The sequence below is a fragment of the Natator depressus genome, chromosome 5 (assembly GCF_965152275.1).
Source record: "Natator depressus isolate rNatDep1 chromosome 5, rNatDep2.hap1, whole genome shotgun sequence".
In the NCBI taxonomy this organism is placed as follows: Eukaryota; Metazoa; Chordata; order Testudines; family Cheloniidae; genus Natator; species Natator depressus.
In genome coordinates this window covers 84,327,450-84,345,297 of record NC_134238.1, presented here as the reverse complement: position 1 = coordinate 84,345,297, position 17,848 = coordinate 84,327,450, and the positions used below count along the sequence as shown (strand labels likewise).

The following is a 17,848-nucleotide window of genomic DNA, read 5'->3' as shown; positions in this document are numbered from 1 at the left end:
TGTCTTAAGACAGTGGTTCTCAACCTGCGGCCCATGGGCCACTTGTGGCCCAGTCAGCACGGCTGCAGCCCATATGACATCATCAGGGCCATACAGGTAGTATTGGATGCGGCCCACATAACACATTGTAGGCCGTATACGTGACCCACAGTGGTAAATAGTTTGAGAACCACTGGTCTAAGAGTACTGCCCATGAACCTTCCTCAGGAGTTACTCTAGCATATCTGAAGACCTGCTTCCCCAACCTCCAGCTGATTAGGAGAAACATCTCCCCACTCTTAACCCTCCTCTGTGTCAGGAGAAAAGTTTCTACTACTCTATCCCACCTCCAGTCTCCTTTTTTGGAGGGTCCTTCCTGTGAATAACTCCAGCTCCCATCTCTTCTGCTGCTTGTAGATTACCAAGCAACAGCAGAATTAAATTTATTTTTCCCTTCGGTTTCACCACTGTCCAGAAGTTTGTGTTCTGCCCAAGTGAAACTAATCATTCTTACAAGCTACTTAGTTTGAACAGCAGAGGCACTACAGTAGTCTATCTTCAGTATCAGAAAGGCAACACTGCAGAGTATCACATGCCTAATGGACAGAAACATGACAAAAATAAATGAAAGCTTAAGTTCTGCAGAAGTTGATGGCTTCAGCACCCTAAATCAACAGGCACAGCTGTCCATCCACGAATAGCAAGTAGGTGATTTTCAAGTCCTGCATATGTTCATAGAAATGAGCAACACCGATCTTTATCAGCTGATTTGATTTCATCATAAACACCAACGTGACATGGTGTATGTAGACCTTTAAATTTCTCTATTGTTTTCCGTTTGGTATATTTAGCTCCATGGTATTAAAGGCACTAAATTACAACCTGTGCTTTGCTACATATTAGAAAGACTACTGTATATTCCATCTTGAATAACTGCATTGAAGTTCTCAATCTCAACAGATTTGAACATGTGATTTGAGTTTTTTCCTGGCTCACTATTTCAATATATTTTTCAACTTGGAACAATTTACCTCATATCTTTAAATAAGCTCCAACTAAGACGTTCTCCAATTTTAATCATATGGCCATAAAAAGGTTTACAACTCTGTCGAGAGAAATAGATGTCAAAGGATGAGAGACCCAGGAACTTGTTGCTCTACTGGCTCCGATACGGACTCCCTCCCCTCTGTAGCCCCCTGCCTTAACTACAACATCTGTAAAACAGTTCAAGTACCTACCACAGAGGGGGTGTTTTAAGGCTTCATTAACTCATGTTTACAGAGCACTTATGATGAAAACACATAATATAGTTATGGATTTGCTGTTCCTCCTCTGCTCAATGGCTTTGATATACCAGGGGAACCATCTGATTGTAAATGTGCTTTAATCAGGGCCTATGACAAGGCATTTTTATTACCATGTTAGTTCACTTAAACATGCTGTTCAGATGAACCATGTCATGAGTGGGATTTTAAAAGAATTCCCTAGAGTAGACATCAAGTGTATAAATCTACAGTAATTGCTAACCTGACCATCAGATGTTATTAAATATTTGTTTGCTGTTGCATACCTCTTCTCCCAAAAGCACACATACACAACAAATTAAGTTCTGTATCTGTCAAAGCAGGTTAATGCAGGCAAAAATCAGACATCTAACTTTGAAATAAGGTACACTGATAGATTATATACATAATCCACAACATTATACTCACAGCCAGCGTCTCTTAAACGCCAATCCTGCAATTACTACTGCATATGCTTAACTTTACCACCATGAGCCTTTCCATTTAAATCAGTAGGGCTACTCATGGTAGAAAAGTTAAGCACGTGCCTCAGGTGTTTTCAGGACAGGGTATTCAAGTGGTTATACTGAAAATTTACACAGTAGTTGTAAATATTTAAAGAATAGGCCACATCACAAAGCATTTTCATTACACAAAAAGAGAAAGTTTTCAGCTCTTTCTTGTCACAATCAAGATACTTCCAAGCCCTGTGTCTTGGAAATTCCCTACAGGACTCAAAATTGCAATACTTCAGAGGAACTTCCCTGAACATTGAGTTTAACATGACCTCTAAAAGGAGAGCTTCCCCAGAAAGGAGAAGCACCGTAGTAGTACTCAAAAAAGTGAAACATACAGCTCTGGTATCTTGTAACACAATGAGACAATTTGTGTAACCCAGTTTAAAAAATGAGAAGTAGGCTGAGACAAATGTAAGTAATACAAATGGATACCAGTTTAAAATGTAACAGCTTCAGAATTCTTGAAACTGGAAGATAAAGGATAGGCTCCTCACCGCCAAATCTTAAAGGAAAACCATAACATGGAGTTATAGCAGCAGATAAGGAAGAACACATGAACTTAAGTGTGGCATTGGAAGAATCAAAGTGATCTGGATAATCACCTGAACCATACTTAATGGAAAATAATAGAGTAGATTATTTTCCTTGTCTCCGTCACAACATTTTGAAGAGTTAACAAGTTTAATGCTCCTAGTGACATGAAGAAATTTCAGAAAGTATTTTCCTGCCATACCACAATTCATATTTCTTGTATAAGTTACTGGAATTTATATACTAAGAAAGTGTATGGCAAGTGCTATGATAAAGAGAAACCAAACCATCTTTCAACACCCAGCTGCAAAATCAGTGAAGAAGAAAAGTACATGAACACACAAAATCCCCCTCTCTCATTAATACCAAACAATGAACCAATGACCAAACTTATTAGCCAGTCAGCATTGTTGGGCAAAATTAAAAAATCCTAACTTAACCAAGATATTAAAAATATCAAACAAAAACAAAGTTCCATTCCACCACACATCTCTTCCTCTCTATGTTCTTCCCCCCTCTCCTCCCCAAAGTTAAATTTCTGTGAAAGACAGAACAGTAAATTCACAAAACATTCATTTTAACGTGTTGCCTGTGACTTGAGTACTGCATTCCAAGAATGCCATTCAAAAACATTTTCAACCAGAACATAGCCGTTCAACATGAACAAACCTGTTCCCTAGACTCCCAATGAACTCTTACAGAGGATAAATCTAGCTTCTTAAGACTTCTACAATATAAGAGGAAGAGCACAACTTGTAATTACAAGAACAGGTAGGAGAAGAAAAAGATAAAGCTCATTTTATTAGTGTTTCAAATACCATACTTTTAGCCTTTATTGAGGGTTACGTTTTTAGTATTTCCCTGAAAAAGTACTATAGCAGGATAAGTGTGATAACCTGCTTCACTTTATTTAACTCCTCTGATCAAAGTTACAGACTGGTGTCAGACTCCCCTTTTGGCAGCATTTGTTCCTCAGACAGCTTCATAGCAACCATTTACCCATTACATCAGCCACAATATCAGAGGCTCATTCACCTGCACATCTACCAATGTGATATATGCCATCATGTGCCAGCAATGCCCCTCTGCCATGTACATTGGTCAAAAGAATAGACACAAAACAGACGTCAAGAATTATAACATTCAAAAAGCAGTTGAAGAGCACTACAATCTCTCTGGTCACTCGATTACAGACCTAAAAGTGGCAATTCTTCAACAAAAAAACTTCAAAAACAGACTCCAACGAGAGACTGCTGAATTGGTATTAATTTGCAAACTGGATACAATTAACTTAGGCTTGAATAGAGACTGGGAGTGGTTGAGTCATTACACAAAGTAAAACTATTTCCCCATCTTTAATCCTCCCCCACTGTTCCTCAGACGTTCTTGTCAACTGCTGGAAATGGCCCACCTTGATCATCACTACAAAAGGTGGGCCATTTCCAGCAGTTGGCAAGAACCCCCACCCCCCTCCTGCTGGTAATAGCTCACCTTAAGTGATCACTCTGGTTACAGTGCATATGGTAACACCCATTGTTTCATGTTCTCTATGTATATAAATCTCCTCGCTGTATTTTCCACTGAATGTATCCGATGAAGTGAGCTGTAGATCACAAAAGCTTATGCACAAATAAATTGGTTCGTCTCTAAGGTGCCACAAGTACTCCTTTTCTTTATGAATACAGACTAACACGGCTGCTACTCTGAAACCTGTCATTTACCCATTAACTCTTTTCCAACCAATTTTCACACATTAAATTTAACTTTGCAAAATAATAATGCAAATTTCAGCAACAATATTGTTAACCATTTTACTAATCTTAATTGAATTGTCTAGCTAATAAAAACATTTTAACTAATTGTCTAGCTAAGAAAAAAAAACTGTCTCTCATGTTTCCCATGCCAAAAGCCTTAAATATCCCTTTCCAAAGATATTTCATTTGTATTATGTTAGTGCAAAAGGGTTCCATCATGACCACAGAGTACTAGGTGCTGTACCCCTTCAGTGCACCTTCCCCATGTTGGATGCTTTTAGTTCAACCAGAACCATTTTATTTTCACCACACTGGCCGCTCAAATCCACTAAATAGTGAAAAAACATTAACTGAGTTTAGTCTATGAATCTTAATTGACATTTGCATGAACTTTAGTATTTTTCCTCCCTCTCCTGGGAATTCTTTCCCAAACAATAATAGAACGTATTGAGACATTTGGTACCAGCTAAGCATGGTTACATATTTCCATTGATGTAGACATTATATTCATGCACTATTTGTTATGTCTTTCAAAAGAACACATTGTCTATATTAATGACAGGTTTCAGAGTAGCAGCCATGTTAGTCTGTATTCGCAAAAAGAAAAGGAGTACTAATGGCACCTTAGAGACTAACCAATTTATTTGAGCATAAGCTTTGGTGAGCTACAGCTCAATGCATCTGATGAAGTAAGCTGTAGCTCACGAAAGCTTATGCTCAAATAAACTGGTTAGTCTCTAAGGTGCCACTAGTACTCCTTTTCTTTTTGTCTATATTAAGTGACCTGATAATGTGCTGTTAAGAAAATAAAGTGAGAAATTTGACAGTTAAGGGATTTTTAAGGTGTAGCTTTTTACCTTTATGAATGATCTCTCACCTCTCCTGTATTCATACTGCTGCAAATCAGCAGAGTAGCAACTCACAGCACTACTTCAAACACTCTAATCACCTACTCTGTATTTAGTTTCAAGATGCTTTCTTTTTTTTTTTTTTTACAAATCAAAACACCCCAGCTTGTGCTTGTGTCACTAAATACTACCATTTTAAAGATTTTAATTTTATGTGCCTTTATCCAGTTTATTCAGCTAACTAAGCTTTATTAACACTTCTATGTACCTATTATGGTACAGAACCAACAGTTATCTATGCAGTTGCTTTAAAAAGAAGAGAGACTAGAATGAATGCAATATTACCAAAATTCCTAAAGTCGAGATCTCCCAGGCTAACGGCCATGTTACACTACCTGTTTCATAGCATACACAACATTAGTTCACATTTAACAAAACAGAAGATACATTTGTAGCTCGTCTGTGTATACTACAGGAGAAAATTTCTTGAATATTTAGTTCTGCATCCCTAACAAGAAAGAAAGGGGGGGGGGGCTTGTCAACCTTAAAATTCCCTTACTTTTTTTAAAGTTTATTTTAATAAAGGAAATATCCAGTACTCTTTACAACCTCTGCAGATTTCTCCAGTGGAGTCCAGGCTTCTGCAAAGTTGCCAAAAGCTCCTTAAGCCCAGAGCCAAGCAGTTTGGCTGCACTTTCGAACCCCAGCATCCCTTGCTCCATGGCTATTACGTCTCTTCAGCTTACAATTTATTTCTGTTTCAAGAGATGAACTTGTAGATTCAGCTAACCAAATAGCTGTGAAGTTAATTACCGATGAATGCATCTCTCTCAGCTGAGAGATTCAGTTTAACAGAATTTTCTTATTCCACTCTGCCCTTACATGTGGATCAGAAAAGGGATTATGTTCCACAAAGAAACTAACATATCCTAATTTAAAATCGAGATGAAGGCCCACTTCTACTAAAATGCCTATAAGGATTCAGCCAATTATCCACAGCTAGGAAGAAGGGCTGGTAATAATTTAATCTGCTAATTAAAAGAAAAAATATATACTATTTCAATCTACATTAACTGCATTTCTCTTCCCCATTCTTTGTAGAGCACTTATCTTTTTAGATTATAAACTTTGTAAGGAAGGGACAATACCTTCGTAAAAGTTTGTACATGTCCTACCACTCGACACTTCTGAAATGCAGAACACAGAAGAGGCTGAAGAGTGATGGTAAAAAAAGTTGAGTCTTGCTATATATTTGGTGACGTGTGCATTAGATAATTTGCATTGAGTCTTTTTGCTTCCTCAGAAGCTAAGCTTTGCAGTAAGTCATTTTGTAGGATGATCAGAGAGGAAATACAATAAATGAGGTGAAATGATATTTTGTTTCAGTAACGTCTATTTTTGTGCCCAAGTGCCATTTTCTCTACTCTTAAAAAAATACATTACATTGTTTTTCTGTCTCCTTATTTACTGATGTATAATCTGCCAGTCAAAAGATCTTGAATACATATTACAATGGCCTGATAATGCCACAGTCATAACAATTCAAATCCTGATGATTTTTCTGGATTATTTTAATAAAATTTTCTGCTCCCGAAAAGATACTAGTCCTGATGCTCCATAGCCACAACAGGTACAGTATGGGCAACAACTATGTAAGCTTCCCCATGTGACCCTCCTAAAAAGCCTCAACCTTAACTTCCAGGGACTATCTGTAGGGATGCACACAGTACTTTTCCATGCTTCTTCAAATCATCAACATCTCTGGAAAACTGTCAGAAAGGGAAAAACTTGTGATGACAGTTTCTTCACTTTAGGCATTTTAGAACCCAAGTGAGACAACGAGGCACTGATTTCATGTAGTCTACGAGCCACCCAGAGATCAAAGTCTCTCTGTTCTGCTACTGAACCTGCAAGACATCCAGTCCCCTTTAATTCAGTATTTCAAATTACACTGAACTTATCTATTTTGCGTTATCATTAGAAAGTAAATTTTCCATGTTGGTATTGGTTCATGTCTATTATTTGTAAATCACACAAAGTACATCAAATTTAGTAATTTACACACTATCATAACATTATGCTTTTTCAAGTCATGAGTTGTTTCAATTATTCCAGGCAAATTATTTTGCCAATGACTTAAGATATAATGGAACTCTTGTTCAGCATACATAGTTCCTAGGCAGCATACCACAAACATTGTGGGTAGGTGGCAACTCAAGTCTGAAGTCTCAGATATCAAATGCTCTGTTTGTTTTCATGAACAGTAGTGAAGTACTGAGTAGTCATTACTGCAAATTAAATGGCATATTGATATAGACGTTCCCACTGGACAGAAAGCAATTTAAAGTAACTTGAGTACCATTGTAATATGCACAACATAAGAAACTTGGACAGAACCGCAGAGCAAAACAAAGATGACCCCAGAGTGCTGCTTTATGACGTTTATTGCTTTATTCACAGGGTGGTCAGCTGGCATAAATAAACTCCAGCTTGTACAACATGTGGCAGTTTGTCTAGGGTGAAGCAAGCTACAGAGCGCACATCACACCAGTTGTCCACATTCTCCATTCGCTTTGTTGTCCAATTCACAGTGCTAGTACTAATAATCAATGATTTTGGACCAGACTACCTCAGAGGCCACCCGTTAAGACAGTTGCACTGAGTGGGACCACAGAAAAAGTGTCCAAAGTAAAACTTTCATGAACTGGAGGAACATCATTTCTGATGTTGGGTCCTAGACTGTAGAACACTAAGAGCTCAAAATGACCCTGTCTGTACATTTTCAGAGCCCAATATGAAATCTACCTTTCCACCAAAGCCTTTGAAGAACAGAGAATGGTGCGAAGAAAGAAAACAAGTCTGAACAGCTGAATGACAAAAAACAGAGTGCACAGTTAATTTTTATTATTGTTGTATAGTAAAATTCACACCCAGTTACTGTATAGCAAGGGTTCCCAAACTTGGTTTGCGGCTTGCTCAGGGTAAGCCCGGGGCGGGCCGTGAGACGCTTTGTTCACCTGAGCGTCCACAGGTACAGCCGCTCACAGCTCCCACTGGCAATGGTTCGCCGTTCCCAGTCAACTGGATCTGCGGGAAGTGATGGCCCGGCCCACGCCGCTTCCCACAGCTCCCCTTGGCCAGGAACAGCGAACCGCGGCCAATGGGAGCTGCGAGCGGCTATACCTGGGGACGCTCAGGTAAACAAAGCACCTTGCTGCCTGCCATGGATTTACCCTGAATAAGCCGCGAACCAAGTTTAAGAACCCAGCTGTATAGTAACTGTCAATCTATAACCAACAGACAAAAGTTAAAGAGATTAGATACTGACTGATCTTAAAGATCATTTTTGAAGTAGTCCATATACAACATACAGGAACCAAAAACAGTACAAAAAGATTGGTTATTCTTCACAGTTTATCTTTAACCAATGACAAAATGACAAAATTAAAGACAACTGTTAAATCAGTTTGCTGGGTTTACTCACACAGAAGTTTTGTAACAAGTTTCATTCTGTAGAAATAAAGAAAATTTAATTCCAATGTTCGGTAACACTTGTTTTAAGACATTTAATCAAATCTTCAAGGAGCTTAGATTCCCAAACTTTTCATAGTGAAAACTATATCCTAACAGAAATGAGTCTTGGACCACCTTCCCTCGTGTACATGGACTGATTCCCCACCCTTTTGCAATCCATCTTTGTAGCAACTACAGCAGTTGCTTACATGGAAGTAATACTACAAAAGCATTTACTTACATTCAGCTCTCTTTAACGCAATAAGTATTTTGTCTTTAAGAGATCAGTCAGAATGTCTTTTTGCTCTTCATTCCCTCTCTCCCCAAATCCCATCTTCCTGACTTCTTTGTCCTCAATTCTACATGTGCAGGGAATAATGGGACGGTCTTCACACCACTGGTCACCTTGTATATTAGACAGCACTGGCCTATGATTCTGATCAGGTTTAGTACACCACCACCTACAACACTGTTCTTCCACACGTACAAACAGCAACCTATGGTGAAAACTGTAGAGATTCCCACAATTCAGTAGTTACTAATGAGAATGAGTAGCATAAAATTTTTTTTAAATAAATCCACTTTCAGTTTTGTAATGTCTCATCACTGAGCTTTATGGAATGGGAATGAAGTGAAAAAGCATCAATTTGTTCAGCAAATAATAAATCCTGATCAATTTTTCATTTGCCAGACTGAATTTAAAATTGAAAGTGCAACAGACACTCTGAGCATTAATCTGTAAGAAATCAGGAAACCATGCTGTACTTTAAACAAGCAACTTCTACATCGTGTGTAAATATGCACATTCTTGAAATGAATAATGATTTTTTCAGGTATTTAGAACATAACGGCCATACTGGGTCAGACCAAAGGTCCATCCAGCCCAGTATCCTGTCTACCAACAGTGGCCAATGCCAGGTGCCCCAGAGGGAGTGAACCTAACAGTTAATGATCAAGTGATCTCTCTCCCGCCATCCATCTCCACCCTCTGACAAACAGAGGCTAGGGACACCATTCCTTACCCATCCTTGCTAATAGCCATTAATGGACTTAACCTCCATGAATTTATCCAGTTCTCTTTTAAACCCTCTTATAGTCCTAGCCTTCACAACCTCCTCAGACAAGGAGTTCCACAGGTTGACTGTGTGAAGAGGAACTTCCTTTTATTTGTTTTAAACCTGTTGCCTATTAATTCCATTTGGTGGCCCCTAGTTCTTATATTATGAGAACAAGTAAATAACTTTTCCTTATTCACTTTCTCCACACCACCCATGATTTTATATACCTCTATCACAGTGGTTCCCAAACTTGTTCCGCTGCTTGTGCGGGGAAAGCCCCTGGCGAGCCAGGCTGGTGTGTTTACCTGCCACATCCACAGGTTCAGCTGATCGCGGCTCCCAGTGGCCGCGGTTCACTGCTTCAGGCCAATGGGAGCTGCTGGAAGTGGCGGCCAGTACATCCCTCGGCAGAACAAGTTTGGGAACCACTGCTCTATCTTATCCCCCCTTAGTCTCCTCTTTTCCAAGCTGAAAAGTCCTAGTCTCTAATCTCTCCTCATATGGGACCCATTCCAAACCCCTAATCATTTTAGTTGCCCTTCTCTGAACCTTTCCTAATGCCAGTATATCTTTTTTGAGATGAGGAGACCACATCTGTATGCAGTATTCAAGATGTGAGCGTACCATAGATTTATATAAGGGCAATAAGACATTCTCCATCTTATTCTCTATCCCTGCTAACTTCAAAGGGAGCTTTGCAAACACACCCACAAAGACAAGACTTGGTCCTTATTATTTTAGCTTGAATAACCCCATTCAATAAACTCTCATCATACAGAGGTCTAGCAATATGACAATCACATGGCTTTCAGCTGAGATGAGCTAAACTGACATAACAAAATACAGTAGAAGCTCAGAGTTATGAATGCCTCTGTAATGGAGGTTGCTCGTAACTCTGAAATCTTCATAACTCTGAACAAAACGTTTCGGTTGTTTTTTCAAGTTTACAAACAACATTGACTTAATGCTGCTTTTAACCATCTTAATTTAAATGAAACAAGCACAGAAACAGTTTCCTTACTTTGTCAATTTTTTTAAACAAGCATTCCTTTTTTTTTTTTTTTTTTGGTAGTTTACATTTAACACAGTACTGTACTGTATTTGCTTTATTTTTGTTTCTGCTGCTGCCTGATTGTTTACTTCCCATTCCAAATGAGCTGTGTGGAAAAATTTCACACCCTGTACAATGCAGTTAAATTGAGCTAAGCACCAGATCAGACACCACTAGATCAATGGAAGTACTCTTCTATGACTTAAATCAACTTCTCCAGTGGCAGCTATTACATCAACAGAAGAACGTTTCCATCCCTGTAATAAGTGTCTACACTACAGAGGTGCCTCTGTAGCATTTCTAATGTAGACATAGCCATAGGCTGAATCAGTTTCAGAAAGACAGACAACAGGCAAGGGCTGAAACAACAATGGGCTGGGAGATTTTTTTTGAAACAGATCTATTACCTGAAGCTACTTTTAAATAGACTGGATTTCAAGTTGACACTATCCTTTAAAGTAGATAATAGCCCTATGGCTTCAGCTTGCTAGGAGGCAGAGAGAAGTTACCACCAATTAGAAATGCCAAGAATAGGCGGATAAACACAGGAAGTAATTTTAAGGGCAAAATATACTTAAACAAAATATTCCTTATATACCATCCACCCAGGGCTCACACAAACTGCAACTTCCTTTATATGAAACACAGTAATAGAAACTCATACCAACGTTCTGTGACCCGACGTTAGGGGTGAGCAGCAGAACAACTGCAGAAGCCTTCCCTACAACTTTTCAGCCAGTACAACAGATTAGGTTTGAAACCAAATTCACTCACCACCAATTATTTATAACATTATGGTCCACTTGACAAAAGAAGCTGCAAAACCCACTACAAGTTATTAGCAAGTTCAGCAGAGTTTTTACTCCAACCAACTGAACATTTTAACCTACATTTGGTATGTGGAAGTTCATTCACAGTGAAGTGAAACTACTATAAAAGAAGCTGTTAAAGACACTCCCAACTTCAGAAGAGTTTATCCAATACACCCTAAACACAAACGGGATTTTCCCCATGCACGGTGGGTCAGGGGGCTATTTAATTACGCATGCGGTGAGCAATTAACCAGTACCACTGCCGATGATAGCTTCTAGGACTTCGGAACAGAAATTAAACTGAAATCGTTTCCGGTTAGCGCCTTTGTGTCCCTCCCAAAGTCAACTTCTAAGAGTAAGAGACATAGAAAGTTGCCCCGAGTGACAATTTGCTGTTCTCACGAAGAGAAGCAAGCAGGCTCCTGCCCTGGCTCCAAGCAGGGACCGGCTATTTATCCCCCCAGGCTGCAGACAACAGAAACACAATGAACAACGTAAGGCTGGAAACCTCCGCGCTACAGGGCTGCCCCGCTTATGGGGAGAACGGATCGGCCAGGGGCACAAGCAGCCGCCCGGTCCCGCCGCCCTGGCACAGGGTCACCGCCGGAGTGGCCGCAGCCAGGGCGGCGTCCCCGGGCCCGGGAGAGGCGGCGCGAGCCCCCGGCCAGCGAGCACCACCCCTCCCTCGCCCGCCTTCGAGAAACTGAGCCGGCGCCGGGCTGGGCAGCGGCCAGGGTCTCACCCACCTGCCCCAAGCACAAGCGCCCCCGCCCCGCACTCACCGCGCTGCCGCCGCCCGCTTTCAGGCCGATCCTCCTCACCAGCATGACGCAGATGCCCCGCTTCTCGCCGCCTTCCCCCGCTGCTGCCGCTGCTGGCGCCTCCGCCTCCCCGGCCGGGGCTGGCGGCGGCTCCGGCTCGGGGCTCATTTCGCTCCCATCCTCCCCGTGCAGCCGGGACGGCAGAGCGGCGGGGGCAGAGCAGGCTCGGGGCGTCCTCCCACCGGCACCTTCATCTGCAGCCTCTGGGCTCCCGCTCAGCCGCGGAGAGGGAGGGAGCAGTAGCCCCCGGCCACAGTGACTGCCCCCCGCCACCACGTGACTACAGCCGCTTCGCTCCGAGCCCCTCCCACCGGAAACTACGTCACGGACCCGCTCCGCTACGCTTCCCGCCTGCGGCAGAGGAGGGCGGGGCCGAAGCAGCGGAGCGGGGCGTGTGGGTGGGTCCTAGCACCGGTCTATCCTCAGCGTGAGAGAGCCGCCCGGTCACGTGATGCCGGCGCCTTTTCCTCTCCCCCGCCTTATGGTTAGTGTTTAACCCTCGCGTTGCCGTAGAGCGGGGCGCCCAGCCAGCTCCGCGCCGGGCAGCCCGCTCGCGGTGGCACCTGAGGATGGGGAGCATCCATTGCCCAAGGTCACCCAGCCAGCAGCGGAGCCGGGAATAGGACCCAGGCAGTGTTTTCCCTCCCCCTCCTCGGATTTCCCCAACCCCCCCAGTTTTGTGAACTAGTTACATGCCAGTTTAGTGACTGTTTGGACATTTGAATTGAAATTGAAACATTAATACACACTTTAAAAGCATATGCAGTGTATGATAAAATACGTGCATCTGAAAAAGTGTAATAGATTTGAAAAGTATGAACATAGACTCAGCTTCCTTATACAGCTGTGGTTTTTTATGACAATGTCAGTGCATTCGTTTCGGTGATGTTGGCCAACCTAATAATGTCAAATTGTGATTTGTAAGCAAAGTCTAAATGAGCCCTCCCTGACAGCTAGTGATGGGCTGGGGGAAAGGCTTCAGGACCAGATTGTATTTACATTCACACTTACTCTACCTAGGTATCCAGCAAACAGCTGTGTTGCCCAAGTGATAGATTTTGGCCCGGGTTGGGTTACAAATCACTTGAATGTGGAGGGGGGCGGAGGGGTTAATGGAATGTTGTTATTCTTATTGTATGAGTAAGGGACAGTAGAACTGTACTTAGCCTATGTTGATTGAGGGCATCAAGAGAGAGGGTGGGGACAGGTGTTTTGCTTGATGGTCTGCCTGAGTCACAAGTACGATTTGATCTGCCCCTCGCCACTGTTTAAAGACAGAGCTGATTAGGCTCCATAGAGAGTCTTTTGTTTTGTTAAGTGACCACTACAGCTGAAATCACTGATAATCAGGTCTAAGTGCTTAGACGGGCTGTGGCACAGTGTTTCTGTAGAAGATACAGCCCAGCCTGCACTAGCAGTGAGGTTCCCCCATTGAGAGCTCAGCTGCAATCACTGAGAGCCAGTGGAACCTCAAGAGACCTACTCACAAAGGTCACTGTGGCAGGTGGCAGCAGAAGGTGACTGTGCAGGGCTATTGGCAACAGAGCAGTGGAGTGAACGGTGGCACAACAAACAACAGTGGGCAGAGCGAACAGTGAGCAGTGGGACGAACAAGCAAGGTGCCTTCTTGCCCCCCACCTGGGAGGTGAACTCATGTGAAAGGACCTCTGAGTCTCCACTGACCAAGGACAAGACCCGTGAGTGGAGTGTGGTGGAGGGAAAAGTGAGGGGCACGTTAAATAAACATTTGTTTGTTGGACTATATTTTAGTGACTTCGCTCCAGAATGCTAGATTTGTGACTGGGAATGGAAACTGATATACATTTGTTTCCTAGTAGGCCAAGATTTTTAAAATGCATTATTTGCCAAGGTTATTATCTCACATCTTTGCTATCTCGAGAGGCCATTATGTTGGGGAGTTTCTGCACTAAACATTTTTATTATTATAATTAGTTTTTATATAAGAATGGCCATACTGAGTCAGACCAATGGCCCATCTAGCCCAGTATCCTGTCTTCCGACAGTGGTCAAGGCCAGGTGCTTCAGAGGGAATGAACAGAACAGGTAATCATCAAGTGATCCAACCCTTTTGCCCATTCCCAACTTCTGTCAAACTGGCTAGGGACACGCAGAGCATGGTGTTGCATCTCTCCCCATCCTGGCTAATAGCCATTGATGGACCTATTCTCCAGGAATTTTATCTAGTTCTTTTTTTAATCCTGTTATAGTTTTGGTCTTCGCAGCATCCCCTGGCAAAGAGTTCCACAGGTTGACTTTATGTTGTGTGAAGAAGTACTTTTTTTTGTTTTTTTTAAAACCTGCTGCCTATTAATTTCATTGGGTGACTGCTAGTTCTTGTGTTATGTGAAGGATTAAATAACATTTCCTTTATTCACTTTTTTCACACTAGTCAAGATTTTTATAGACCTCTATCATATACCCTCTTAGTCGTCTCTTTCCTAAGATGAAAATTCCCAGTCATTTTAATCTCGCCTCCTGTTTCATACCCCTAATCATTTTAGTTGCCCATCTCTGTATCTTTTCCAATTCCAATATACCTTTTTGGGGATGGGGTGATCAGATCTGCACACAGTATTCAAGGTGTGCACGTACCATAGAATCATAGAATATCAGGGTTGGAAGGGACCCCAGAAGGTCATCTAGTCCAACCCCCTGCTCGAAGCAGGACCAATTCCCAGTTAAATCATCCCAGCCAGGGCTTTGTCAAGCCTGACCTTAAAAACCTCTAAGGAAGGAGATTCTACCACCTCCCTAGGTAACGCATTCCAGTGTTTCACCACCCTCTTAGTGAAAAAGTTTTTCCTAATATCCAATCTAAACCTCCCCCATTGCAACTTGAGACCATTACTCCTCGTTCTGTCATCTGCTACCATTGAGAACAGTCTAGAGCCATCCTCTTTGGAACCCCCTTTCAGGTAGTTGAAAGCAGCTATCAAATCCCCCCTCATTCTTCTCTTCTGCAGACTAAACAATCCCAGCTCCCTCCGCCTCTCCTCATAAGTCATGTGCTCTAGACCCCTAATCATTTTTGTTGCCCTTCGCTGGACTCTCTCCAATTTATCCACATCCTTCTTGTAGTGTGGGGCCCAAAACTGGACACAGTACTCCAGATGAGGCCTCACCAGTGTCGAATAGAGGGGAACGATCACGTCCCTCGATCTGCTCGCTATGCCCCTACTTATACATCCCAAAATGCCATTGGCCTTCTTGGCAACAAGGGCACACTGCTGACTCATATCCAGCTTCTCATCCACTGTCACCCCTAGGTCTTTTTCCGCAGAACTGCTGCCTAGCCATTCGGTCCCTAGCCTGTAGCGGTGCATTGGATTCTTCCGTCCTAAGTGTAGGACCCTGCACTTATCCTTATTGAACCTCATCAGATTTCTTTTGGCCCAATCCTCCAATCTGTCTAGGTCCTTCTGTATCCTATCCCTCCCCTCCAGCGTATCTACCACTCCTCCCAGTTTAGTATCATCCGCAAATTTGCTGAGAGTGCAATCCACACCATCCTCCAGATCATTTATGAAGATATTGAACAAAACCGGCCCTAGGACCGACCCCTGGGGCACTCCACTTGACACCGGCTGCCAACTAGACATGGAGCCATTGATCACTACCCGTTGAGCCCGACAATCTAGCCAGCTTTCTACCCACCTTATAGTGCATTCATCCAGCCCATACTTCCTTAACTTGCTGACAAGAATACTGTGGGAGACCGTGTCAAAAGCTTTGCTAAAGTCAAGAAACAATACATCCACTGCTTTCCCTTCATCCACAGAACCAGTAATCTCATCATAAAAGGCGATTAGATTAGTCAGGCATGACCTTCCCTTGGTGAATCCATGCTGACTGTTCCTGATCACTTTCCTCTCATGTAAGTGCTTCAGGATTGATTCTTTGAGGACCTGCTCCATGATTTTTCCAGGGACTGAGGTGAGGCTGACTGGCCTGTAGTTCCCAGGATCCTCCTCCTTCCCTTTTTTAAAGATGGGCACTACATTAGCCTTTTTCCAGTCATCCGGGACTTCCCCCGTTCGCCATGTGTTTTCAAAGATAATGGCCAAGGGCTCTGCAATCACAGCCGCCAATTCCTTCAGCACTCTCGGATGCAACTCGTCCGGCCCCATGGACTTGTGCACGTCCAGCTTTTCTAAATAGTCCCTAACCACCTCTATCTCCACAGAGGGCTGGCCATCTCTTCCCCATTTTGTGATGCCCAGCGCAGCAGTCTGGGAGCTGACCTTGTTAGTGAAAACAGAAGCAAAAAAAGCATTGAGTACATTAGCTTTTTCCACATCCTCTGTCACTAGGTTGCCTCCCTCATTCAGTAAGGGGCCCACACTTTCCTTGGCTTTCTTCTTGTTGCCAACATACCTGAAGAAACCCTTTTTGTTACTCTTGACATCTCTTGCTAGCTGCAGCTCCAGGTGCGATTTGGCCCTCCTGATATCTTTCCTACATGCCCGAGCAATATTTTTATACTCTTCCCTGGTCATATGTCCAACCTTCCACTTCTTGTAAGCTTCTTTTTTATGTTTAAGATCCGCTAGGATTTCACCATTAAACCAAGCTGGTCGCCTGCCATGTTTACTATTCTTTCGACTCATCGGGATGGTTTGTCCCTGTAACCTCAACAGGGATTCCTTGAAATACAGCCAGCTCTCCTGGACTCCCTTCCCCTTCATGTTAGTCCCCCAGGGGATCCTGGCCATCCGTTCCCTGAGGGAGTCGAAGTCTGCTTTCCTGAAGTCCAGGGTCCGTATCCTGCTGCTTACCTTTCTTCCCTGCGTCAGGATCCTGAACTCAACCAACTCATGGTCACTGCCTCCCAGATTCCCATCCACTTTTGCTTCCCCCACTAATTCTACCCGGTTTGTGAGCAGCAGGTCAAGAAAAGCGCCCCCCCTAGTTGGCTCCCCTAGCACTTGCGCCAGGAAATTGTCCCCTACGCTTTCCAAAAACTTCCTGGATTGTCTATGCACCGCTGTATTGCTCTCCCAGCAGATATCAGGAAAATTAAAGTCACCCATGAGAATCAGGGCATGCGATCTAGTAGCTTCCGTGAGTTGCCGGAAGAAAGCCTCATCCACCTCATCCCCCTGGTCCGGTGGTCTATAGCAGACTCCCACCACTACATCACTCTTGTTGCACACACTTCTAAACTTAATCCAGAGACACTCAGGTTTTTCCACAGTTTCGTACCGGAGCTCTGAGCAGTCATACTGCTCCCTTACATACAGTGCTACTCCCCCACCTTTTCTGCCCTGCCTGTCCTTCCTGAACAGTTTATAACCATCCATGACTGTACTCCAGTCATGTGAGTTATCCCACCAAGTCTCTGTTATTCCAATCACGTCATAGTTCCTTGACATCACCAGGACCTCCAGTTCTCCCTGCTTGTTTCCAAGGCTTTGTGCATTTGTATATAAGCACTTGAGATAACCTGTTGATCGCCCCTCATTCCCAGTATGAGGCAGGAGCCCTCCCCTCGCAGACATTCCTGCCTGTGCTTCCTCCCGGTATCCCGCTTTCCCACTTACCTCAGGGCTTTGGTCTCCTTCCCCCGGTGAACCTAGTTTAAAGCCCTCCTCACTAGGTTAGCCAGCCTGCTGGCAAAGATGCTCTTCCTTCTCTTCGTAAGATGGAGCCCGTCTCTGCC

At 43.1% G+C, this 17,848-nt stretch overlaps 1 protein-coding gene across 1 annotated transcript in view; it reads right to left on the bottom strand.

The window, feature by feature from the left end:
• Positions 1 to 12,474, bottom strand: part of MFSD14B (major facilitator superfamily domain containing 14B) — a 53,372-nt gene extending 40,898 nt beyond the window's left edge. The window contains exon 1 of the mRNA XM_074953124.1: positions 12,130 to 12,474. Within this exon, the coding sequence (XP_074809225.1) occupies positions 12,130 to 12,276 (147 nt within the window). The 5' untranslated portion in view covers positions 12,277 to 12,474. The remainder of the gene's footprint in view (positions 1 to 12,129) is intronic.
• Between the last annotated feature and the right edge of the window lie 5,374 nt (positions 12,475 to 17,848).